General features: G+C 34.0%; 2 protein-coding genes and 1 long non-coding RNA gene across 6 annotated transcripts in view; 2 read left to right on the top strand and 1 right to left on the bottom strand.

Moving 5' to 3' along the window:
- The first annotated feature begins 1 nt into the window (after window position 1).
- On the top strand, window positions 2-25,056 carry LOC145938360 (uncharacterized). Its single transcript, XR_014425705.1, has 5 exons — window positions 2-221; window positions 733-1,067; window positions 24,060-24,334; window positions 24,432-24,693; window positions 24,842-25,056. It is a non-coding gene; the product is annotated as an uncharacterized LOC145938360 (long non-coding RNA).
- Window positions 1,566-2,915, top strand: LOC145938358 (dynactin subunit 3). Its single transcript, XM_083041882.1, has 2 exons — window positions 1,566-1,768; window positions 2,150-2,915. The coding sequence occupies exon 2, from the start codon at window positions 2,158-2,160 to the stop codon at window positions 2,725-2,727; it is 570 nt and encodes a 189-aa protein (XP_082898008.1). The 5' UTR covers window positions 1,566-1,768; window positions 2,150-2,157; the 3' UTR covers window positions 2,728-2,915.
- The window catches only part of LOC145938345 (uncharacterized), a 40,622-nt gene continuing 17,164 nt past the window's right edge, over window positions 3,339-26,796 (bottom strand). For 2 of the 4 annotated variants that reach the window (XM_083041860.1, XM_083041862.1), the window contains exons 2-11: window positions 14,966-15,396; window positions 13,938-14,103; window positions 12,938-13,078; window positions 12,202-12,323; window positions 6,760-12,051; window positions 5,981-6,380; window positions 5,227-5,658; window positions 4,703-4,904; window positions 4,420-4,614; window positions 3,339-4,016 (exon numbers count right to left, since the gene is read on the bottom strand). In XM_083041860.1, the coding sequence (XP_082897986.1) occupies window positions 3,831-4,016; window positions 4,420-4,614; window positions 4,703-4,904; window positions 5,227-5,658; window positions 5,981-6,380; window positions 6,760-12,051; window positions 12,202-12,323; window positions 12,938-13,078; window positions 13,938-14,103; window positions 14,966-15,317 (7,488 nt within the window). In that variant the 5' untranslated portion in view covers window positions 15,318-15,396 and the 3' untranslated portion in view covers window positions 3,339-3,830. Of the gene's footprint in view, window positions 4,017-4,419; window positions 4,615-4,702; window positions 4,905-5,226; window positions 5,659-5,980; window positions 6,381-6,759; window positions 12,052-12,201; window positions 12,324-12,937; window positions 13,079-13,937; window positions 14,104-14,965; window positions 15,397-15,697; window positions 15,785-26,796 lie in introns of those variants that run through there. The other 2 variants (XM_083041861.1, XM_083041863.1) reach the window with 2 other exon arrangements.

Here is a 26,796-nt window from a genome sequence, read left to right as displayed (position 1 = left end):
CTCTCTCTTTCTCTCTCTCCGCGCTCCGCTTCGATCACCGTCATCTCCCACGGTCTGGGGTCTAGGGTCTGGTCATGTCGGCCTCCGACCCCGGCTCCCTGCCGCGCGTGTCGCGTGTCTGGTTTCTGGTTTGAAGTTTTAGGCAGACTTCTCGACGCGGGCTCCGGCTCATCTGGCGCAGTTTTTTTCGATGCGAAAGAACTGCATAGGAAAACAAAGATGTAAGAACCAATATTATAGACTTTGACTTTTTATACTTTACTTATCTTTATCAATTTTAGCACGAATAATATTTTATTTTTATTCTGACCTTTTATTTATAAAAGAAATGTGTGAAGAAAGAGCGTATAATTTACAAATTATCGTTATAAAGATAAGGACATAAAGATGAAATATAGATCAAATAAATTTTATTGTACTAACCTCTAATATTCCCTCTGGCACGAAGATGATTTTCTTTTGTTTCACAAAGATTTACAATTGTAATATATGTTTCATAAGAGAGACTCTTCCTTTTTTCCTGTTTTATTATCAGTTCCCTAAAAAAAATTAATAAATTAGAAAAATTATTATAAATCTAGTTTGAAAAATTGTCAATAAAAATCAGTCTTCGAAAAAATATGCACCAAGATATACTAATAGCGTTTTCGACCGAAGAAAGTTTGCTGTCGATCCGAGATCGATCAATGACGTGATTGACCAATTGACCAATCACAGCCATTTCTTTTGCAGATAGATTCATGTTGAAAAAAGGTGCGTCTGGCGTCAGAAGCGTCCAGAGGTGGAGCATCCGGTTCGAGACTCGATGGAGGGAGCCACGCAAATGAAATCACGGACGCGGGTGTTTCTCATCAAAAAGTGTATTTTTTAATTGTGTTAAAGTGTCGCGTTACGCGTAAAAACGCCAAATGTAAAGCGGAAATGTGCAAAGGGACGTAAAAGTGCGAAAATACACTTGGAGTGAATCGAAGTAAAGGCAACCGAGATGAAATCTTCCTTCGGCGAAACGATACATCAGCTTCGACAGCGTTTGGCGGGAAGATAAACTTGCGCACCGGGAAGAGAGGGTGAGTAAGAAAATTTATTTGCATGCGTCCTGATGAGATCAACATTAGATAATGTATGAATCCTTAGATATCGATTTGCTATACAGGCGAAACATCCTGTAGGTCCATAATTTAATAACCTAGAGAGAAAGGCAGGAGAGAGAGAGAGAGAGAGAGAGAGAGAGAGAGAGAGAGAGAGAGAGAGAGAGAGAGAGAGAAAGAGAGCAGGAGAGAGAGAGAGAGAGAAATCTAAAAGCATTGATTTATCTCTAATAAAATAGCCACATTTCCTTTCGAATGCAATTTTCAAAGGCCGAAACACAATCGCGAATAATTTTTTCGAGCATTCCTATATGTGTATTTTGCAAGTTGCATATAAAATATTAATAACAGTCGTATTTGACCTTGCGCGCAGTATTTCTCAATCTATACACGCGACTGCGCAGCCTGAAATAATTTGAGAACTTGTGAGATTGAGTGACTTTTCATATTATTCGAAAAATTAGTAAGAAAGGAAATCGATCGTATTTATATATTCTTTAAATTTATTGTCGCGTATTGATTCGAAAGTTTTGATTATAAAAAAAAGTTGCTTAATAAAAATATTTGTGATCACGTGGGCATTGTGAGTGCGCATGTCAAGTGAGTGACACGAAGAAATAACCTCCAAGCAGTTCTGTCAAACTCATCAATCTCATCGAATTTGGATTTTTAACAACAAAGTAAGTAGGCTATAAATTTCATCTGTTATTATGTGTAATTTATGTATTTAGAGAAATGAGAATATAAACCATCTTAAATAGCAAAACGTTTAATTTCATGCGAATTAAACATTTTCCATTGTTCAAATGAATGTTTATATTAAAAATACCTGTGTAATTAATATATATAATTACATAAAATATATACATTCTGTTATTTTAAATTAACTTATATTAACTGAATTAATTAATGAACATATAATTTGTGTAAACATTTAAGAACATTTTAAAAAAGGTAAAAAATCAATAATTGGTTTATATATTTTATGACTTATCTAGTTACTGTAGTTTAATAAATAATGTATAAAAGCTTTATATTTTATATATACCTTTATATTTCAGCTTTTAAGATGTCATCTATCCAGTTGTTAGAAGACAGAATTGTTAATTTAGAGAAGCAAGTATATGGGCTTGGCAAAACAATTAGTATGGATGATTCTGTACCACCAAACACTATCATCGAACGTCTCCTGGATGTCAATTCACTAATCTCTTCAGCATTATCGGGCAGAGAAAAACCAAATGCACTTATTAAACGATTGCCAGAATTAAATGGCTACCTGGAACCTGTTTCTGAAGATTTTGATATACCTACGAGCGCTAAAGCACAATTGCTGCTAACGATGGAGCCAGAAATGATAGAGAATGACAAGCTGTTAACCAAAGTGCAGGAGCTCGTGCCTATATTAGAGTCAGATCGTATAAAAAATGTGCCTGAATTAAATAGCACATTTAATAAGATATCATTATCGTATCTCAAAGCTTACGAGGATTCCAAAGAACTAAGTACTCACGTACACGATCTTTTATCTAAATATAATGCAGTCATAAGTAGTATATCAGAATCATTAATTACTTTAGATGCTGCGGTTACGGCTACTGAAATAGCAGCTAAACCAAAGAAACAAATAGATGATTGAAAAAATAATTATCCTATCCAAGTACATTATCGTTAATTTATATTGTATTTTAGTGCAAGTTATATTTAATTTCTATGTTATAGTGCAAATTCAGTTTTATTGGTAATGTTTTAAATTATTTAATAATGTTTTTTATAGGAGCAATTTGAAACAGAAAGAGTAAATATTCGATACATAATCTGTTTAAAATATGTTTTATTTATCATTTTTAATTGAAATATAAAAATACGCATTCCGCAATGACTATGCATATATAAACATACTGTTTAATTTCTATATAACAATGTATTTTATTAAAATAGTTATATATTATATACAGTTATCCTATCTACTGCTTAATTCTATCCATTGTTCATTTCAGGAATCCTTATTTAGGATCTCTGAGACAAACTGTTGATTCGTATATAATCAGATATGTATTGTATATGTATCGGTGTCTCTTGTGTGTTAAATTATTCTTAAATCAATGTACAAAGTACATTTTGGAAATATTCGAAATATCACAAAATTTTTAAATTTTTTATTTGATTAGGTAACAGTTAATTTCACGTACATACATATAGTAATAGATAGGAATTTTATTTATAAATGTAATTGTAAATTTAAGAGACCCATTTCACTAATAAACTCTTGTACCACATTATTCATAATAAACAGTTACTTTATACAATATTTACATAATATTTTCTTAATAATAAATCAGTTTATAATTTTGTTATCTTTCTTTTTCTTTATATATGTTTTGTTACTATTTTTTTGTCCATGCAGAAATTAAGTGCCTATTTTTTTGTTCTATCGCATAATAATACGGCACTTAAATTTTTATCAAAGGTAGGGGGAGAAGAAGAAATTTGAGAACTATTAAAAAAAAATACTTTTCAGTAGGAACATGACAATTGAAAAAAAGAATTTAATTTAATTTAATGTATATAAATTAAATGTGTATAATTTTTGTAAAGAAAGTCTAGCCCAAAGTTGTTCGGTACAATCTTTTTATAATGATGAATTTTTTCTCCCTTATTAAAATTGCAGTTCTCATTTAGTATATAATATCGTTGAGTACCAGCTCTTCATATATCTCGAGAAATCGATATAATAATTATTTAGCTTTGTATTTGCAAAGCTGGCACTGATTCGCGTAACCACGAGAGCGCTGGCTCTAAGCTCGAGTAAATTGCTGGATGACCTTTCGAACATCTGCTATGATAACTTAGTAAGCCCTGTATTTCCCATCTTTCGGATATACCCTGTAATTCACTGGCACACATTAGCGGCGCTCCTTCGTCATTCTGAAAACACATTGAATTAATTACATTGATGCCAACTAATTGGCAGTTTCATTAAAATTTATTATATATATATATATAATGCAACGATAAATATGTGCGTTAATTAATATATATACATACATGCACATTTAATATATGCTTGTAATTAACTAGAGCATTAATTGTAATTTTGAAGAATTGTTTATATTTGAAATGAAACATTTCATAACGAAAATATTTGCGTAATACTTATGCGATTTATGTAATATTTAATTACATATTTTACATTTTCCGAATTATATTATTAATTTGGACACAATATTGTTTTAGTATTTTTTCTTCCTCTTTCTCTTCTCTCTCAAATATTTTTTAAATGATAATTATGAAAATGTGATGATGTGTTTTGTTGTAATATTAAACTTACATAACAAGGGCTTTTATCCATATTGGTGAATTCTGCGCATATATTGTGTTTCGTGATAAATCCTGCATAATGGCTCGTGGCATTACATTTATCGGAATCATACGTTGGAAGACGCAAAAATTTGAGATATTGCTGTAAATCTATTTCCCCGTTCATAGAAAATCCCCATCCTGCTGTTACGCAAATTTGTCCCGGCTAAATTATGAAAAATTATCGAACATTATAAATATGCTTATAATTAAATAAGATTTATACATATCAGAGAATTTGATCGAATGCGTACCTGGATAGGCAGTTTGGGAAGACATACGGCACTAATGTTTCTGGAAAACACCAACGGTTCTTCCAATTCGATCAGAGCGATGTCATTATTATACAGGAACTGATTATATTTTACTTGAGGATAGGGCACGATATTTTTAACGGATTGCCCTTTCAGCATATCACCACCGGCAAAAAATTGCCACCCATCACTATCCTTGTATCTATATTGAAAAAATCATATGTGATAATATTAAAACAATATATTGCGCGTATATTTTGTATTTTGTGTAAACAATGATATTCAATATTATATAAAATATAACATATATAATATTAAATTATATTATATTATAATATATATATTATATATAATATTATATTATATATTCAATATACATATCTATAAATTGAAGTAAAGATTATATTTAAAATCATATAAGATTATATATATTAATATATTATTTTTTTAATCAGTTCTTAATTACGTGCGGTTTATCTCGTTATCAATGGTATTACATGTTCTTTTATATATTTTATAATTACCTGTAAATACAGGAATAACTGGCTAGAGCATGCATGGGACCGAGTATACTGGCTGTACACGTGGTCCCGTGTTTTAGCTCCTTTAACAAAGCCACGCTGGACCATTGTCCATCGTTGGCTGGTGTTTCACCGGCTAATCTCGCGGTCGGTCCTTCAGCATAATGTTGACCGCACGAAAACTCTTCGCACGACACTTGCACGACTTTATTCGACACGCAGAATTCTACTTGCTCTAGATTCGTGACTAGCGGCAGACGGTGATTTGGATTTCTTTTCAGTCTTAAAATTTTCTCGCTCCGATTTTTTTCTGCAGACAATGGGATAATCTTAGTCGTCTCGGCTCCGGCGAATCCCAAAGTCCGACAATAAGAATCGCTAAATTCTTCGCTCCATCCATCCGAACAGACTAGTTGATAATCGTTGTCATATTGTCTGCGTACAGAAAATTGTGTGATAACGTTAACATTATTTATAAAACATAATTATTATTATAATAATTAGATTTTGCAGTTTGCGGAATCTTTGATTTTTTTCAAAAAATAATTTCTTTTTTTCGAGAAAATTATATATTTTAGTTTTATTGAATTATTATATTTATATACCGTGTATTCTTAGGCATAATTTATAATCTTTTCTAATTAAATATGTTGTTAAATTTACGGCTTCGAAATGAATGAGATAACATAGAAATTTAAAAAAAAAAAGCAAACGATTTTTATATTTATTATATCTATTTGATCTAAATATAAAATACCTTATTTTTAACAGTGGCACGCCCGATTCGCTCGTCATATTATTTTCGATATTGATATTCGTTTCCGTATTAATTTTATCTTCAGTGATATTGGTAATTAGACAGTCCCATTCGTCCGAGTAATCCGGACAATTTCTAACGCCGTCGCAGATTTGGATCGAGGAAACGCATCCACCGGTTTGACATTTGAATTGATCTACATCGCAATCGCACAGCTTCTCGTCCTCCCCGTTTATGCATTCGGCAATTCCGTTGCAACGCCACGTTTGTGGGATGCACCACTTCTCTGTTGGACACAGATACTGATTATCTTTGCAGCTTTCGCTGCAATTATATTCATCCCGATAGTCTTCGCAGTCGAATCGACCATCGCATTGCCACGATGCCGGAATGCATTTCCCTATAAAATTAAATTTTATAATTACATTTAGATTTTAATAATCATTATTGTATATTTAATACTTTAATCACTCAAGTTTTATTTATTGCATATTATTTTACATATAGAGTGTTTCAAAACCGAATCGATTCTTTTCTTGTGAAAATGAATTATTAAATTTTATTTGAAATTAACCGAAAAATATATATTTATTAATTTATTGAATCTATAAATTTAATTTATAAAATTGAGCCTTTTTTCAATTACTTCAAAAATTATTGATAATTCGATGTTTTTTTCGTTAAGGAAAATCGTCAAAATTAATTAGATAATTCACTAATAAAATAATATTCACTGATTTTGGAACATTCTATAGTTGGATCTCCACTTCGTTACTTACCGCTTGGACATCTGAATTCATCAGATCGACACTTCCAATTCTCGCAATCGCGTTCATCGCTTCCATCGTCGCAGTCCACGATTTTGTTGCACACAAAGTGTCTCTTCAGGCACTCTCCGCTGGCGCAGCGGAAGTTACCCGAGCAATCTTCGCAACCTAACTCGTCCGAGCCATCGGAACAGTCGTTCTTGGAGTCGCATTTGGCGGATAATAGAACGCAGTATGCGCCGTCTCTGGACGTGCCGTTGGCGCATTGATATTGGCCTGTGATGCATTTTGAGAGGATTGCATTAGGCGTAGATCCTGAAAAGCCGGTGCTAGCAACGGTAGTCGCGCTCTCGACGTTCAATGGCGTGGTTTGAACGGTCAATTGGATCGTGGACAGCTCTTTCGTAACGCGATCAATTTCTTCGGTGTCGCTGAACGATTGATCGGAGAAAAAAGTAACAGGTTGTTCAGTCGTTTCGTTCGTTCTTACATGCATGGGAGAGAGATCCGTTTCAGGGTCGTCTGTACGACCTTCGACAGTCGTCTCGTTCGCAGCCGTACTCTCCTCTGTTTCGAAATTGCTCGATACGATCGTAGGGCGAGTATTTCGCAATATTATATACGGTTCTGTGACTGGTACGGGCTCTATTATCTCTTCCGACACAGGTATGAAACTGGGATAATTCTTAGGTTTTGTTTCCACGATTATTCCCTTATTTTCGATACTGCTTTCGTCAAGGTTTCCCGTATTCTTCAATTTCGGCAAAATGTTACCTTCTCTATCAAAGCTAAATCTGGATATGCTTGGATCCAAGTCAGAGCTCGCTATACTATCGTTCGGGTCCTCGAAATTTTTTGTAATAATTTTCGACGGTTCCGTTTGAGAAATAATCGTCGAACTCGATTTTTCCGTCAACGCATTATTCTCATCTTGCTCCTCCAAGCTCAGGTCTTTCTCTTTTTTATATTTGTACTTGTCGAATCCCTTTTTGTCGCCCGATTTTTTCTTGCTTTCTTGACTTTTCTCCAATGGTATCACTCTGAGTGCCTCTTCAGAGAGTTCCGGTTCGATGAAGAACCGCCTCGGTGTCGTGATAAATAGCATTCTGTGATCGAACTCTGTTCTAGGCTCCGTGTCATCCAACACTTCCGTGACCGGCCTGATGTCTTCTGTAGTGGTGACATCGTTGGATGAAGTTCTTTCGATGCCATTTATAATACTCTTTTCTGTCGCGGACATTATAAGAGTAGTTTCAATGTTTGTGCTTTCCGTCGAGTTCTCGATTGTTCCGTTCGGATCATTAATATTTTCATGGTCCATTCCCCGGTCGGCTTCTGCACTCACATTATTTTCGTACGTCGTCGTCGCTGTCATGCTTCTTTCCGTCGATGTATTGTTTATATCGATGTTTATTTCACTGGCAATGTTCTCTTTCTCGTCGGTTGCATTCTTTTTCGTTTCCTCCTTGATATTCTCTGTTGCAATTTGCGGCTTCGTTTTATCAATAGGTTCTTGATTCATTTCCTTCTCTTCACTCGGCGTCATTGACGTTGTTGTTAACATGTCATTCTCTGTCGTTTGCAGTTCATCGGGCAAAATCGGGACTTGAGCTGTGGTCTCTAGCATGGATTGGATTGTTGTAATTTGCGCCATTTTATCAGATTCTTTTTCATCGAATTGGTGATCAATGTTCTTCGGTTGTTCCGTATTATTTTCTTCAATTTTATCGGTCGCTATTGTTGTCGACATTTCCTGTTGTATTTCCATAGGTAACACAGGTTCTTGAGTGGTCAATCTGGCATCTTCCATCTGTTTTTCACCTTTAATTTTTGTATTTGATGAACTTTGTGTTGTGTCTATGTTCGTTTCATTTTCTTCCTTCGCGATGTCAGATGCGATTGTTGATGAAGGCACGCGGTTGTAAGAAATTTTTATAGGATCAATGTCGTTTAAAATCGCTTTTTTAGATCCCTCTACAACTTTAATCGGAATGTCCTTGCCGGCATTATCGTGTCGATATCCCTTTGACAAACTTTCATCCGTAATGTCGTTGTATTGATCTTCTACGGCATTCTCTTCTGGTTTCTCTAAGCTGGTCGTACCACTTTCTATCGCGGAATCTCCAAGATCTTCTACTTTCTTTCCAGCAGTAATGCTAGTTTCTTTAGTAGATTCTAATGTTTTTTTATCCGTGGAATGCATTGTAGTTTGGAAAATTGAATCTACTAATTTATCTTCTGTCATCAATGGTATCACTTTCAATGCTTCATTGTCATCCTGTTCTATAATGGAAGAATTGCTATTTTTTTCATTTACAACGTCTTTCGTTATGTTATTTGATTTCGCAAAACTATTATCTTGATTCAATATGTTATGAATTTTAAATTCTGTATTGTTCATAATCTCGCTCATATTTAAATCATTCTTAATAATATTTTTAGCATTATCTGTAGCATTTGTTTCATGAGTTTCTATAGTTTTCTCTGTGATATCTATATTTTTTTCATTGCTTACCGAATGTAAATTAACGTCGTTTAATAAATCTTTAGTTTCAGTCTCATTCACTTTATGATTTATGTCATCCGCATTAATATGTATTAATGGCCGATGTGTTATAACGTCGTCAATATGAGTTTCGAAAGGATTAGGAACGTCCTGTTCATCTTTATCCAGCCGCGGTGCTTTTTTTGCGTTTTCTTTCTCCTTATGGATATCCGGTAAAAATGGTGACATATCCTCAGCGTGTCGATCGTCACTTGCGTCAGATTTTCCCGCGAAATGATTTACCGAGTTTTCTGGTAGTATTGCCGGGTGAAGAGGATGATGCGTTGAATGTTGAACCTCGTCAGAGTGAATCGTCGTAGATGGGTCGTTCGAGAATATATCTTTTACAGATTTTTTTGTATTCAAGTCTTCGTTAATCACAACTCCATTATTTATTTCTGTCGAGTTTTCTGCTTTCAGAGTTTCATTTTGTGTGGATTGTATACTTTGTTCCGGGGTGAGTTGTGGAATTATCGCGTGTATCTCTACTGGTTGCTCAGATTTCGGTATCAGCATGATGTGTTCGTCGTCTGCCGGTTTCGTTAGGTTTTCAATAGGTTCTTTCAATGGCTCGACGTTGTGGGCAAAATTTTTCGGTACTTTAGGAAAAATTGTTGTCGGCATATGTTCGATGACATTTTTCTCATTCGAATCTTGCGTATCAGATCGTAACGCGGATTCGGATTCGTGTTCTTTTTGATAATCAGATATCGATTGAGTGGACATGTCAGTAGAAATAGTTTCAGGTATTATGGTTGTCTCATATACTTTAGGATTATTATATGTTTCTTGATTTTTATTATTTATGCCATTTATTTCTATTGTATGAGAATGTTTATCAAGCGTGGTTCTTGTATTTAATTCTGGTTCATTTTCCACTGATATAGTTGACATAGTTGTCACAGTAATTGAATTGAATTCTTTACTAATCGTAGAATTATTGTTTACATCAAAATTTATCTTTGTAAAATTATTTTCTTTTTTTTCTTGAAAACCGGGACTTTGCGTAAATTGTTTTGTATTTGATTTTTCATGATTCGGAGATTTATTTGATATAACATTGTCATTACTATTTTGTTTTAAATCTTCATAATTTAAAGTAGTAAAACTTGTTTCAATGGTTGTACTTTCATTAATTCTATCGTCCTTATTAGTATAAGATTGAATTGTTGTTGATTCCGTTTTAATTTCCACATTATCGTTTGTATTTATAGATTTATTTTCAGATGTTAAAGGTATTACTTGCAAGGGTACATTTTCTATCGGATTTTCAGTCTTTATCGTTGTAATCAAAGTTTTATCAATTTTGGAATTTTCATTATTTTTTTCTATTGAATCTGCAAGAGATTTAGGTACGTTAGTTATATTCGCGTCATCTAAAAGTGATATTTGTGTAGATTCGGCATCATCATGAGATGTTAATTTAACAATAGATTCCGGTTGATTAGATATTTCAGTATTTGACTCTGAATGTGATTCTGTTTTCGACATTACGTCATCTGCTTCATCGGAAGTTGTCGTCGATTCTGTGACAGATATCGGTTCCGTAGCAGGTTCTCTTTCAGTAATAGATTCTATTTCAGTAGTAGATTCAATTTTAAGAACAATTTCTTTTGTAGAGAATTCTGATACAGGTTCTGATGTAGGCTCCGATTCGATGTTTAATCCTGATTGAGTGGATTCTGGAACAATGAGTGTAACAGTAGGTTCTGGTTCAGCAGCAGGTTCTGGCTCGGCACTTGGTTCAGTTGTAGGCTCTGGTTCAGCTGTTGGTTCTGGCTCAGTAGCAGGCTCTTTAAAGATGCTTTCCAACGAATGATGGAAATGTTCGTGATTCCAATCGAAATTATCGTCTTTGAAAATGCGTTTCGTTGTAGATTCGAACTGATGTATCATTACCGATTTTTGTTCAAGTTGTGGATGATCGTGTTCCGTTCTAGGTTCCGATGTAGATGTATCCATTTCTGCTGATCCTGTTTTGAGATCCGGATTTTCCCACGTATTTGAATGTCTGATATCGAATTGTGCTGTATTTGGATCTCTGCTTCTACCTTGAACAAAATCATGAATTGATTCTGTGCTGGATTGCGGCATTACATCATCCATTTCGACATTACTCAAGTCGTTATCCACACAAGTTTTTCCATCCTGATCCAGAATTTTTTCTGGACTGCAGGTACATATAAATATACCCGCGGAATAGTCATATTTACAACTTTCGGCGCACTGGAGATTACCATGTTCACACTGATTAATAAGCTTTTCTACTTGAAGTCTGCTTAAATGATACTGTCCAATCATATTACCATTTTTTCGTAATGTCTCTTCGATATATTCCTGATTCTTCTCAGAAGTATCCATAGGTGGATGACTTATTCTGAATTTTATTTCACCTTCATTATTGATATTATACACTTTAATTATAGGCGTATTGTTCTCTCGTGTAAGGATATTTCCTAAATTTTTTTCTATTTCAGCAGTTATTTGACGATACATTCGTGACTTGGTATCGTTCAAATTATCCTTCCAATCAAAATCATCCAGTCGCAGGATTCCATTTAAAGCATCCGGTATAATTTGATACATCATTTCGTCAGTCGTAGGCCACGATGGGAAAGTAGAGGTTAAAGGTGATGGACTTGACGGTGGATTCTTCATATATTCTTGATTTTCAGCTATATTTATATCGCTGAACTGACGAGTGTTCTCTTTCACATTTTCCAAAGGTTCCGTAGGCTCTTGTGTAAAGATTACACCAGCTAAAATGAAAAATTTCGAACAATTTTATTTAATACTTTATATGTAAAAAAAATTATATATATCTTTTATATATTAAATTATAGATCTCTAATAAATTTTTTTAAAAACGAAATTTACAAATAAAAGAATGACAAAAATGACAATCTTACTTGCGGCCAAAATAATGATAATCACGGCGATCACCACGACCACTAGTGTGAGTCCACAGAGTAATTGTTTCCAGTGCGAGTTTCTGGACCTTTTGTCCTTTGTGACGTAAAGCTTTTCACCTCTGTAACATAATTTCGATGCCACGTAGAAAAATGGCAAATCCGTTGCGCGCATTTAAATGTTTTCCTTGTTATAAACCCAGAAAGCATATTTTGTACAGCGCGATTCTTAGCAACCTTCGTCAAGGACCAGCCATTAGGATTAGAAGCTTCCTTGGTACATCACACCTCAGTTTAATTTCCTTTACGAATGCCTAATTTCTTGATCATGTTCCGTATGTAAAGTGTAGGTTGTCGCGCACCTTTTACATTTCAGTATCTGATTACGAAAAATGACGGTAAAACAAGATTTAGTCTATGTATCTGATCGTGATATTACACTGAGATATTACATCGAGATTAACAACCTCATTGGTTAATCGTCAGTAATTCTTACATTCAGTGATCGAGATTGTCTCATCTTTTTATTTCGTATGAATTTTTCATTTGGTATGAATTCTTGGACACGTGCAGTCTTTACGGGGAAACATATATCCAATTTGAGGAGGGAGGAGCGGTAGCGTAAGCGTGTTAATGCGCGACCGCGTGCCCATATAAGAAACGCTTAAGTATATTCCGCTAAGAGTTTTTTCCCCAGCTTTTTTTTTCATCATCCTCGAAAGTAACCGTCAAGTACCTGAGGGCTGTCAGCCAGTGGGAATAGTCGACTAGTCCGGCGGTAGGGTCTCTCAGGCTGAGTCCCTCGCGGCCGACACCCGGGCCCAAATCAAAACGCACTCCAGCCACGGTCGTTTCAACCTCGGCCTCGGGATCCCTGCTAAGTATCGTGACAATAGAAAACACCGTCTAACTCTCTCTTTCTCTATCGATTTGAGACTTTTCAATCAGCGACCAAGCTGTACTGTGCTCTCTGCTCGAGCTAAAAACGGTGCTAAAGCATCTCTATTGCCTGACGACTTTCTCAGCACAGAACAGATACACGTGGTGATATATGTCTCTCTAGGAAATATATCTCTATTCTATATTCCAAACGTTTGCTACGTGATATGGTTTGTGACATAATATGGTTTGTGTTAAGGGAAATAATTGAGATGAATGTAACATTGCGCATCATCATTACCTGCTTCTACATTCTATAAGATATGACTTTAATAACTTGAGTCTATAAACAACGCGCAAAGTTCCGTCTTGCACATAGTGCAGTTTATATAACATATTGTATTTTTATGAATAATATTTTTTATTTAAATTAATTTATTAATTTAAGTTATATAAAAATTATCTTCAATTAGAAATATTTTAAAATAATTATATTTAATTATATATTTTAAATATTTTAAAATAATTATATTTAATTATATATTTTAAATATTTTAAAATAACGACGAAAAATCTGCATTGTATTTATTTAGAGGGAGAAACAATCATAATAATAATTATTATTATTAATTTAATATATATACTGGGAGGATGAAGATTGTAAGCTGTACATTCGTTTTTTTTTCTCTCGTTATTACTATGCTTTCTGTTTCTAATATTTGGAAGAATTTATGCACGCCGGGCTGGTAAACAATTGTCACGAAAGATAGTTAATAAGAGTTAGAAGACAGAGATGGAAGAAAACACAAAAATGCACAAGCGCAGAGACTCGTTTTCTTTGACAAACAACTCGTTACCTGATGTACTTTCGATGCTCGTTAACCGGTACAAAGTACTCCTCGTAAGGATCAGCTGGTACCTCGCAAGCTTCCTGACCTTTCGTTTGAATATTGTTACCCGTGTATGGCCTCATCGAGACCAGTTCCAGGTTTACGGCTTCGATCTGTTCCTTCTTTCCAGATTCTGTAGAAAACGGGAAACCGTTTACTATCAGGATATATTCGTACGTAGGGTGCAACCGGTTTGCATTTTCCGGTCGTACAGCGAAATAGCAGAGAAACTACATTCCGCGAAATTCTGATGAGGCTAAACAGGATCAAATATTTCCTGCTTTTCGAATAGTGTAACGAGAGGAATGAAAATTTACATATAATATAAAAACTATACGTATTAATGAAAAAAATAATTAATCACGAAAAAAGAAGTATATAAAAGTATATATATATATATATAATAAGTATATATATATAATTCGATTAAATTTAAATAAGATAGTATATCTACAAGGAGAGAGAAAATTATATCACAAGTCGCTATTATTACCGATACTATTAAATACATGCATATGAAAAATTAAATGTCGAGATGGAAAAACGATCGGGATATGACAGATAGAGATACATTAATGCGATGCGCATCGACGAATCCGTAATGAAAAATATCCGTGTGCGATACTTTCTGAGGTTTCTCCGGCCCCGAACGACTTTTTCTCGACAAACTAGTAATGTAATCAAAATGAAAGTTCTACTTGCTGAAATTATATTCTAAAGGTTAAAATAATAATGTAAAGAAAATTGATAAGTTCTTTCAAAGCGATTTCCATATTATTTTTTCTCTATTCATATTTTATATACATACACACGTGTGTTGTTAGCTTTATCTCCTTTAGAAATATGCAGTCATTTATAATTAATATAATCTTATTACATATATAAAATAATCTTTTCTTACGTCCTCGTTTGTAACATTTCAAACTCATAGATACTCGCTTGTATAGCACGTTTATGCTTAGCGTCGATGTGGTAGAGGATACGTTTGAACTTACCGTTGACCTGCACGCTCGTAGTGCTGTTGTTGAGGAAACTGGCATCGTTGTTATTCCCATTTCCGTGGACGCCATTGAGCTTTGGCTCCGGTACGCTCTTCTCCGTGTTCTCGGCCGGCAACTCGATCCTCGTTTCCGTTTTATAACACTGCTCCGATCTCGCTTTGACGGGCTCAACGTAGTGCTGAGAGATGAAGGATCGCTGGCCATTTTCTACCGGCGCGCAATCCGCCGAGGAGGACTTGCGATCCTGATCCGAGGTCACTTGCTGCTGGCCGCCGTTCTCCGTCTTGGAACCGCATTCGTCCTCGCTGGCGAACGCCGGATTGTCCGTGCCGGCGGCATCCGACATCTCTCGATCGTGTCGCCAAAAGCTACTGAGCTCTCACCTAATAACGCTCGCCTGATTTCGTCTGTCATGCGTCTCGTTCCTGTAATCAAATCACATTATTAATTAGAACTGATTATTGTGCCAATTTATATTTTCGGAAATTGAATTATCTCCGTTATTAAAATAATGTTATTACAATCTTTATTACTACATTAGATTATTTATTCTATTAAATAAAATTACAGCACTACTCTAAATTACACCAGAAGAAATATACAGGAATATATTTTAAAGTATTAATTTTTATTTGTCCAATATATGCATAAAGTTAATTTAATTTTCAATTCGCGACTGGTCTCTCTTATCGAAATTTCTTCTAAATATTCTCTAAGTTTTTTTACCAATGATCAATCTGTGAATTATTTAAACTCAATTTTCGTTAAAGCTATTATAGAACTTGTCTAGCTATCTATCGACCACTAACTAACGTGGATTCACGTCAATGACATCAGCGGCAGAGAAGTAGACTTGTATATTTTCACATGAGACAAGAGAGGGAGATATCAGAATCATGTGTGTGTGTGTATATCTATGTGTGTATGTGTATATGAGAAAGAGAGACGTTTTGCTGGCTTATCCTACCGACATCCTCGCGGAACAATTTATCGAACCTGTTTGCCGAATGCAAAAATCAATTACGTCTTAACGCTGACTCAATCGCAGCGCGGGACTATTAAAAAAAAGCAAGATGTTTGTGGTTTGATCACTGAATTGTTTCGGCTAGATACGAGATGTCAAGAATGAATCAGCAGTGAATCGCGATGAGAAATTTCGTGAGAACCATCCTTCACTGCTGGCAAAGACGAATTCGCTATACCCTATGTTCATCTTTTTCTTTCTTGTTCTCCGTGCGTTTTCTGCGAACCTCCCACCATCCTCAATCCCTCAATCTCTCGCACAGGATAGTCCATTTGGATTATTTTTTTGACTTTGAACGGTGTCGAGCCAATAAACTGACGGGATTCGCCGTCAGAGAAAAGAAACAATGAGGTTTAGTTCCCTTTTAACCGCCGTAGGCCCGACGATGGAAAACATCGTCGTTTCTCTCGAAGCAGCCACTTCAGCCGAAACGAATCTCCTCGAATGTTTAAGAACTAAATAAACCGTCCTAACTCTAATGAGCTTTTAACGCGGCAATTTTCATCTCGTTTTTTTTCGCTGCTTAATGCACACGCGAGATCTTTTCCTGCTATTGCATTATTATGTATAGTTATGTATAGAATCATGGGCGATTGGATGCATGCATCATATCGTTACATAATACAACGCGCAAGTCTAATTTATTTATAAAAAGTAGATATCGACTAACGATGAAAATAAGACGAAGAATCAACAAGGACATCGAGTAATTCGATTTTTTCCAGAATAATATAAATTTTTTTTACATTTCTTGTCTACTCATGTTCTTTAATTAATCGATTTCTTAATTGCCGTTGATTGGACTGAGAAAACATTAAAGCCGTTTGCTGTTGTATGATTTATACAATTTACAAAAAACAAAATGTTATATAAATGCGTATTTATTTGTATTTTTTTTTGCATATAGGAGCATAATTTCTAAGATTCTTCATAGATTCGTTTTTATACGTTCATTTTCGTTCAAGCAACACGTATTTCTGGCCGTACGGATTTAATCTTATCTTTCTAGAGGATGCGACTCTCGAAGAAGCGCGGTGAGTCAGTCCGACATCTAGCTAGCTAGTAATACCCTTGACTGTTGACTATATGCGGGGATTTTCAAGACACCCTGTAGGCACGCTCGGAACGAACGAGTGTGTGTTTGCGAGTGTACATATAAACCGTCCGAGGTATATACTGCACCGAAAGTGGTTGACCCTGAGAGAGCTCGGCATAAAGGACTGATTCACCCCGGAGCTAACGCGAAGAGTCCTCTCGAGGAAGGAGCTCGACGTTTACCCGGCTCGATTTTGTGCACGATCTTTCTTCCGTGACATCATCTATGCGGGAGGGATATTAATGTTTTCAACCTGAAAAATCACGAGAATTGCTTTCGAATATTTCACGGCTCCTTTTAATATACATAGATCAGGAACTTTGCCTCGTCTTTTTATCGAATGAGTAATAAACATAAGATTATATAACGGAATTTTCCGTTTATCTTATATTTCATATTTTCTTTTCATGTATTTATTAGGAAAAAAATACACTAACAGCAATTAACACACAATTTTTTTATAATAGTGTTATTTGTATTAATATTAATAGCTCTTGATTACTGATTTGCAATGGATGCGCCAGATAACGCTAGCGCATTAATTTTTAATACAGTAATAATCTTCGCGCGAGGTAACGCTCTTCATATATAATCGTTTCCTTTTATCTCAAACGTACAATTATCTCGAAAATGGCCAATTAATGAATTAAATCTTCTCTTTCCGTCTGTCATATATCACAGTCTATAATTTAACTAAATGTGTACTTTGTTACGTTATCTTTTTTTCGCACTATACTACTACGGGTACGTTCTGTTACAAAAGAATTCGATGTATCTTACATATTTCAGTGAAAGCGTCTTACGTTCGCGAAAAAAGTGCAATCGTAACATCGTTAAAGTTCCGTATCTATGGTTTCTCCGGGGTGAACTTATAATTAAATCAAGAGGCTATAACAAATTAATTAAACGTACGCGTAATTAAAAATGTTCTATATATTTTTTATATGATTTTCTATAAAAAGTTTTACAAAATATAATAGTAATATAAAATTCGTTTTTTTTTACTAAATTATTTTCTGATAGTCATATATATCATTAAATACTCTTAAAAACTTATATTTGTAAATTAATAAATTTGAAATGATACAAATACATATCATTATAATTATACCATAATATATTACACAGAATAAGATTATTCGTAATTCGTAATATATCGAAAAGAACGTGATCTTTTTGTGTAAAAATAATTTCAAAATGTAGAAAGATATTTTAAGTTTTTTTCCATAAGAATTTATTTTATACATTTTCTATTTATTTAATTTTTACACAAAAAATTACATTCTTGCTAAGATTGTATCATAAATTACGTTTTATTCTGTATAATATCAATTATAAATGTTTAATAATTTTACGATGTTAAAAAGATCTTACTGAATACCGTCTAAAAAGGATTTAAAATAGGAGATATTTTAAAATGAAGTTTGTTAGGCAGTGATTCACTTCATATAAAGGATAATATTCTTCATATATCCTTTACGATATTCTCCACTAGATCGCTAGGATAAAAATTTTAGCTCGCGTGATACAGCGTGACGTGTTAGAATTAATCCGCTTGAAAGGCGTATATTTGCGATTCGCGATTACGATCACTGGATATAAAAGCGAAATAATTATATTAAAAGTCTCGAGGATTTGCCAGATAAACTTCTATTCATCTTGGCGATCAGATTGCCAGGAACGAGTCCATATCGTTGCTGGACCATTCCGTGAAAAAGGATGAGAAACGTAACCGTGAGTAACCATGAAGCACGCGATTATCCTCGAACGATCTAAGAAAGATTCCTCGTCGTTAAAGGACATTCTTCAACGCGACATTGCCTATAATTTACGAGACTTGCCTTCTGATACGACTCGCTCTACCGAGCTCAAAGACTTTCACCTTGATCGCAATCGCGACCGAATCTTGCATAACTTTCTCTCTTTTTAGCATTATCTATGCATATTCGCTATTCGGTTAAACTCCAATTACGCCATAAGACAATATCATATGATTTGATATATAGATAATCCGCCCAAACATTATATATGTGATAATATATATGATATTGAAATATATATATAATATTATATAATGATCGAAAAAGTATCGATTAAACATACTATATCAAATATAGCAAGAAAATTAATTTATTGGTAAAATAAAATTCGAAATATTGAAAAATTGCAACTTTTCTTTTAACATATAATTTTTACCATGAGAATGTAATATGTTATTCAAGGCAATGTCACTTGAATGTATTGCATTACCCAAGGCAACCTCTGTATTAGCATTAATGGACAAAGGGATTACAGTGGAAAATGACCGTAGGAATCACGACAACAGGGCAGCACGACAGGAAGGTATCCACCTTTTCCTGCGTCTATTTTCAAAACGCTGTTTTAACAATCCACTATTCTATTTTTCAGATCATGACTTGGGTCTATATGACACATTTTCATTAATTTGATTATATATTTGCATTGATAAGAGAGAGTAATACTGTTTGCAAGCTCTAGTGATATTTGGTCCTTAGAAATTTGCATCGATAGACAATCAAGGACAATGTTCCTTACTTGATAAATGGAACAACTGCAAAAGTTGGGCCAGGATTATTATTGCGAGTTGCGATCAAGCTGATCGAAGGATTCCGCGTATTTTAATATCGCGCGAACACCAGATACCAGTTCTGCTTATTTTCCCCACACACTTTGTTGCTTGCCTTCGGAAACGGTTGAATGTTACCGATGTCCTTAGGCTGGCAAGAAGAGACGTCTTAGATATCCGAAACAGATTTTCTTGCATTTTATATGTATCGTAAAACTAGAACGTGTCTGCCAGATGTCTTACTAGATACCTCTCTATATTGGTCAGAGAAAACTGTTTTTTAAAGATGTAGATATTACATCATTTTGTGAAGTAATATAATCTTTTTTTTTTATGAAAGTATGCTTCATTTTTGCAAAACGTTTACAATTTCCAATTTACAAGAAATTGAAAAAAAATGGATATTATCTTCTTATATTTAATTGAAATGATATAAAAATAATTTTTTATTTTTAGAAATAAAATATTAAAATAGTTTTATCTTATTTGGAATTTTAACATTATATATTTAAAATCAATATCTCTTTTTTTATGCACGATCTAATATTTAGAGAAAGGTATGCCCATATAATAAGGAACATTAATATAGTGAAGGGATATAACCAGGCTAACCAAGCTTATATAAAATCTCCATTCACGGTGTGAAAGTAACGTGTCTTATCGAAAGACCGCGAGAGAGCATGAAACATCTTCGCGCGCGAGCGCGAGCGTCGCATCGTCGATTATTCGCACATGTCAGTAGTAAATGTAAGATTCCCGTATTATTACACTTTTCGATCGAACTAAGATGAATCGGCCGTCATTCGATGCAGACAAACGGATAGTTATAAACCATTGTATGCTTAATTATAAGTGTAACCGGTCAATTTCACGGTGCGCGCGAACGATGGTTCAGTTTCATTGTACCGAAGTCTTTAACAAGACTGTTCTTCTTCTTGTTCCGAAAGCGAATATCCGAAGCGGGTCGAATCGAAGAAGTATGCCAACGGACGCATCGATTACATTCTCTTTAGAAGATAAAACGACATTGTATGTGTGTGTATGTGTGTGTGCATGCGCGGATGCGCACATTATGCAACCGTGGTGTCTGGAATCCTCAAAATGTCAAAGGTTTACTGCGTACGTAAATGTACATCGATCGTGCTTTCTTGTCGCATTGAAATGCTTTCTTTACACCGAAGCTCAGCTACACATATTCAAATTATAAAATAGCGTAACTCAATAAATGATAAACTTTTTATGAAATACAGATTTGCAGTTTTTATGCACATGTGTGTGTATTTAGAATAATATATAAAACGAAAATATAACTCATTAAATTTATGAAACATATATTTTGTCAATTAATAAGCAAAAATCGTAAATAAAAAGTAATGATGTAAATTTAATCAAAATTTAATTGCTAGAATTCGAAATTTGCTTTAACAAATGTCATTGTCCCGAACTGTGCAGTTCACTGCATAATAACGCAGCATTCAGACATCCGCAATGACCTTTCTGTAACACGAAAGCAGTCGGCAGCAGAACGGTGATGACGACGACGACGACGACGACGATGACGATAATGATGATAGGGCTGAGGCTCTCTGAGGCACATCCTCACTTGCAGGCAACCTATAGTTTTGCTTCCATCGGAGCTGTGTATTACCCAAGATACTTTACTTTCTACATTCCTCGCAAGACAATACGTACACCTACACAACTTATTCGTCCGTGTACCTGTCTGTATAAGACGAGACATAGTTATTCAGGCCAGTCTGGTGACCAGACGACAATTACCGAACATGAAAATCTCTCCCTTCTTCATTTTAATTTAATTATAAAGTATTATTGAAATAATGTACACACACATATACACACACGAATGCACACTACTGTTGATTTTTTCATTCTATAAAAAAATTTTAATTATTTAATATAATGGAGCTCATTATCTCCCAGATGGCAATCGACGAAAGTGAGAGTATCACTAATGAAATCAGGAAGCGTCATTAAAGCGAATATGGTTCGTCAACGTTGATCAACATTCTAATTAGCATCAATATACGGTCATTTGATAAATTTTGCACATGGTAAAATCTGTTAATGATCAGACACGTATCGAATCCAGTCGAATTCCGGTTAAATTCACATGAAGCTCTGCTTTCGCTGACGATTATGCGGGGTCTACAATAGAGTCGTAAAGTCGTAAGTCGTAAGAAATTGACCAATCACAGTTGAATGTGAGGAGAATAATCGACTGTTGGTTAATTTCTTACGACTTATGACTTTACAACTCTATTGCAGACCCCGCATTACCTGTAACTTCGGCATTGCAAGGTTATATCTGAGTTATACTGGATAGGATATTTACGATTAAGATCCGACGAGAGTCGCCTTTTTTGTCGCGTCCGCGGTCGTTATCCCATTAATTCGTTGCGTCTCGTAATGCAATCGCTCGGATCCGTAATACTGCTATTACGGAAGAATACCGGTAATTGTCGTGGAAGATTACGGATTAATCCAAAAACCGAGCAAAGAGATATCATGTCAGGAAACATAAAAACTGTTAACAAGAGTAATTGGAATAGATAAAAAGTAACAAATCGTCATGTTCCGTTTTTTTAATGCAGTAATTATCAACGAATATTGTCCAATTAAAAAAATAGTCTTTGTTTTTGAAAAAAAACTTTATTAATTTAAAAGCAGGTATATATATGCATTTTAGGTATAGGCATTTTTAATAAATGTTTAATCATGGAAACCGATAGCATTTTAATGAAGTTAGAATCTTAGATATAAGAAAATTGTTTCTCTGATGCTCATTAGTAATGATTAAGAGAAATTGTAAATGACCGTAATGTGATGCTGACTTCAATTTCAGCATTTAATTTTTAACAATCGTTTTCTATAGATGTACACAATTACAGTGCGCATATCTGGGATTATCACGTGTTAAAGTTAGCGGCTATTCATAATCCATTGAAAGATGATTATACAGCATTTATATCGGAATACTGAAATTATTTCTCACTAATCTGGCAATAAAAAAGTTGAAGGAGAGAATTGGCATTTAAAGTGTAATGTAAAAAGATACACACATGATATAAAATCTTTTAAGAAGTATAAATGTACGGTAAAAGTATACGTATTTATGTTGTAATGGGCGTATTTACTGCATTATTTAAGGAGAAGAAAAATGGTACTCCTCGTAAAATATAAACGAAGCATAAAGGATAATTTGTGAGATATAAAATAAAGTGAATTCTTAACATTTAGCGCAGTTATATTCTAACATCGTACGAAAGTTTAGAATCGCGTGCTTGAGTTCGTTTCGGAGGCGCGGCGATGAAAAAGACTTAAATGCTTGGTGGACGGATAAGCGATATGACTTATAAATCTGTTGAAGTTACCGCTTATTCAAGTATTAAAGTCTTTTTCATTGCCGCACTTCTGAAAAAATTTTATTCATGTTTGTATATAATTAGTATTTATATTATTCACGATCATATATTTCCAGATTCTATTTTTAAACATTTTTATATAGCTTTTTAATAAATATATATTATTATAAAAAAATCTTGTGATATAAAATCGTGTAAAAAATTAGCGTATATGGTAAATTTATATATATGCTAATTTTTTACGCGATTTTATATCACAAGATTTTTTCACTTTATATTATTTTTTTTAAATATCATTCTTTTTAATATAAAATTCGATTTTATATTAAAGCGCGATTAAAGCGTTAATTAAATTTTAAAATAATAGTATGATAAAAAATTAAAATAGTAATATGTTGTAAATAATATGTTATACCTTTTTTTCGATTAATATTTTTTTGACACAATTCAGTTGATAACTATCAAAAATATTAATCGTGTTTAAAATATTATAACATATTATTTAAAACATATTATTGTTTTAATTTTTATAACATGTTATTATTTTGAACTTTAATTATCAAATTAACGTTTTAAACAGCTGATTAAAAAAAATATTACTAAAGCGTTAATTTGTTAATTAAATTTTAAAATAACAATATGTTAATAAAAATATTAAAATAGTAATATGTTGTAAATAATATGTTATAATACCTTATCCGCGATTAATATTTTTACAGAAATCAGCTGATAACTGTCAAAAATATTAATCGAGTTTAAAGTATTATAACATATTATTTAAAACATATATTATTATTTTAATTTTTATAACATATTATTATTTTAAAAATTAATTAGCAAATTAACGCTTTAATCAGCTAATTTATGTAAAAAAAAATTAATAATGTGAAAATTTGCTAATTAAATTTTGAAATAATAATATGTTAAAAATATTAAAACATAGTAATATGTTGTTAAAATTTTAAAATAATAATATGTTATTTTATTTGTTATTACAGATATGCATTACTGGTATGCTGCGCGCGAGTTTGACTGCGAGAGTTTCGAGTGCCGAACGGACGTTGCTTTGTACGATTATAGTTTTCGCATCGTTTTTCTCATTGCGCAATGTACGCGAAATATACGTGCGATTCACGCGTCGTGTCGGGAGTGCCGTGTAAAAAGTGTCGGGCGATCGTAATTATTCGTGTTTTCGCGAACGTCGTGCTACGAAGGACCAAGAGAGGAGGAGGAGGCCCGGGGAGGCATCGGGCGACAGCGGGGCAACTATAAGGTATGCATAAATACAATTTATAACATACTTAATTATATTTAATTAATTAATTAATTAATTAATTAATTATATGTATGTATTTTATTTATTATCACAGGTAAGATTCCTGATAGGGTATGCTGCGCACGAGTTGACTGCGAGATCCTCGAGTGCCAAACGGACGTTGCTTCGTGCGATATTAGTTTTCGCATCGTTTTTCTCATTGCGCAATGTACGCGAAATACGCGTCGGGAGTGCCGTACAAAGTGTCGGGCGATCGTAATTATTCGTGTTTTCGCGAGTATCGTGAGTGCTACAAAGGACCAAGAGAGAAGGAGGAGGCCCGGGGTGGCATCGGGCAACAGCGGAGCAACTATGAGGTATGCAAAATGAAAACTTTTTTCTAAACTGCATTGTTTATAAAATATTCGATTGTTTTCAGACTTCCAAAACATCCTATATATATGTATTATATACAATATACACACAATTATTATGTATATACATAATTTGAATATTTTGTTTCAGATCAATGTGCTGTGTACTACAACTCCGCTATTGCAGGTATCGGTGAGTGAGAAATTGTCTATTTTATAACATTTTTGTAGCGGTAATAGGAGTGTGTAAAGCATCTCATTTCGGCGCTAAGTTCTCTCACCGAGTTCTTTTGCAAATTTTAAAATAACCACTTACGTTACGTGCGAACAATGCGTTATAATCTATCATAGTATAATATAGTGTTGAAACGCATGAATAAAGTATCCGCTTGTCACCGTTTTGCGCGACAAAAATGCGAACGCCACTTGATTATATAGATACATGGGAAAAATAATATCGTTAAGAAACAGAAAAAAATCATGACAGCAATCTGTAACGGCCTTGCGTTCAACGAGACGCTCACCCTTTCTCGTCCAGTGATCACGGACGACATTGTGAAAAGAAATACGTATGGAATCCCGCATTCGAGTCTTCTAGTTGCAAACGTTTATTTATGTTTATTTATTTTGAATAATTATATTAAAATTTTTTTAAAATAAAGACCACGAAATAATATAAATCACACACGTTTCCGTTAGCATGTCTAGATAATATTAAAGTGCGAAATGACACAAATGAAGTCTAAAAACACGTTTAAAGAAAGAGTCTAACCGCGTGATCGTTATACTGTTAACAGTTAAAATCGAATATTGCATAATATGCCCTTGAACGAAATCCTCGGCAAGACATTATCAGAAAAATTAGATTCAACGCGTTAACAGATGGGAAATAAGTGTCATATTTTCTTGCATATTAACATACTCGGAAAGTCATCCTACCTCGATGATATACATCCCTAGCTGAAAGAAATGTTCTTTTCTTTGCAATTTAGTAGCGCGAAAAAATATTTTGATTGATGGCGTAACGAGAAAGTATCATTCGAATTAAATTTATATAATAGCAAAATTATTAATTAGATGGCTTGTTACAAGACCTGTACGATGATATAATCTAGAAGGATGTATAGATATACTAGTAATTTCTCTCGATAATTACGCAAATGTCTAGAAGGGAGCCAAAATGCGAAATAAAATGACGGAAATAGACGAGAAACGAATCACGTTCGTAATCGCCGAGACTCGCATACTGGACACAGAGTAAATACTTGGAAAAAAAAAATCTTTATGCCGAACACGCGCCTCTCTCTTGACGACGGGAAATTGCCTAGGCTCTTTGTAAATTCAAATGTGCAATTCCGCACAGAGAATTTTTCTCGTCTTTTTCCAGCTTTAGTCTTTTCTCGCGATTCGTTTTCTCGCGTAAAAGACGTGATTAATCTTTTAACATTTCTCCCGTTTCTGTTGTTTCGTTTTATTTTAAATATATATACATAGAGAGAGCTTTGCATTCAAAAACACGAAGCAGTTGCAATAAATCAATAAGGCTAAACACGTCAGATTCTATATTAATGACTAGAGGAATAAACGTTAATATACTTTAGGTACAGATCGAATGTGTCTGCAGCAAACAAATAATAACTTTCCGCATGTTCCTTAACGCTAAACAACCAATTATGAGATTCTAATTAAACGCGGCATAACTGCATTTGGAAAGTGCCTTTCGTGCAAATTCCTTTCGCCGATGGATCAAATGAGAGGAATACCAAAGTGCCAAAGTGACCGCATGTACGTCGGATAACTGCTTTTTTCACATTCTATGATAAAAATACTTAAGCAAAGAGAGAAAAGCGAATACGAACGAAAACCTGTTCCGAGCAAAACGATAACCTGCAACAAATTTTTCGTTGATAAACCTGTTCGGTAAAATGGTTTTTTCGATTAATAATTGATATATTTAGATAAAAATGTTTCTAATTTTTTCCCTTGGAAATGTGTTATGCAATAAATATAATACAATTCCATTAATATTTATATTTACATCTATTCCAAGGCAAGATCAAAGAGACAAGGAGATATTTTATCGAGTCGTTGCACATAAACAATTTT

The sequence above is a fragment of the Prenolepis imparis genome, unplaced genomic scaffold, assembly GCF_030444845.1.
Source record: "Prenolepis imparis isolate NDT839.2.m4 unplaced genomic scaffold, iyPreImpa1.0 SCAF_7, whole genome shotgun sequence".
Lineage (NCBI taxonomy): Eukaryota > Metazoa > Arthropoda > Insecta > Hymenoptera > Formicidae > Prenolepis > Prenolepis imparis.
This window is presented reverse-complemented; position numbering and strand designations above follow the sequence as displayed.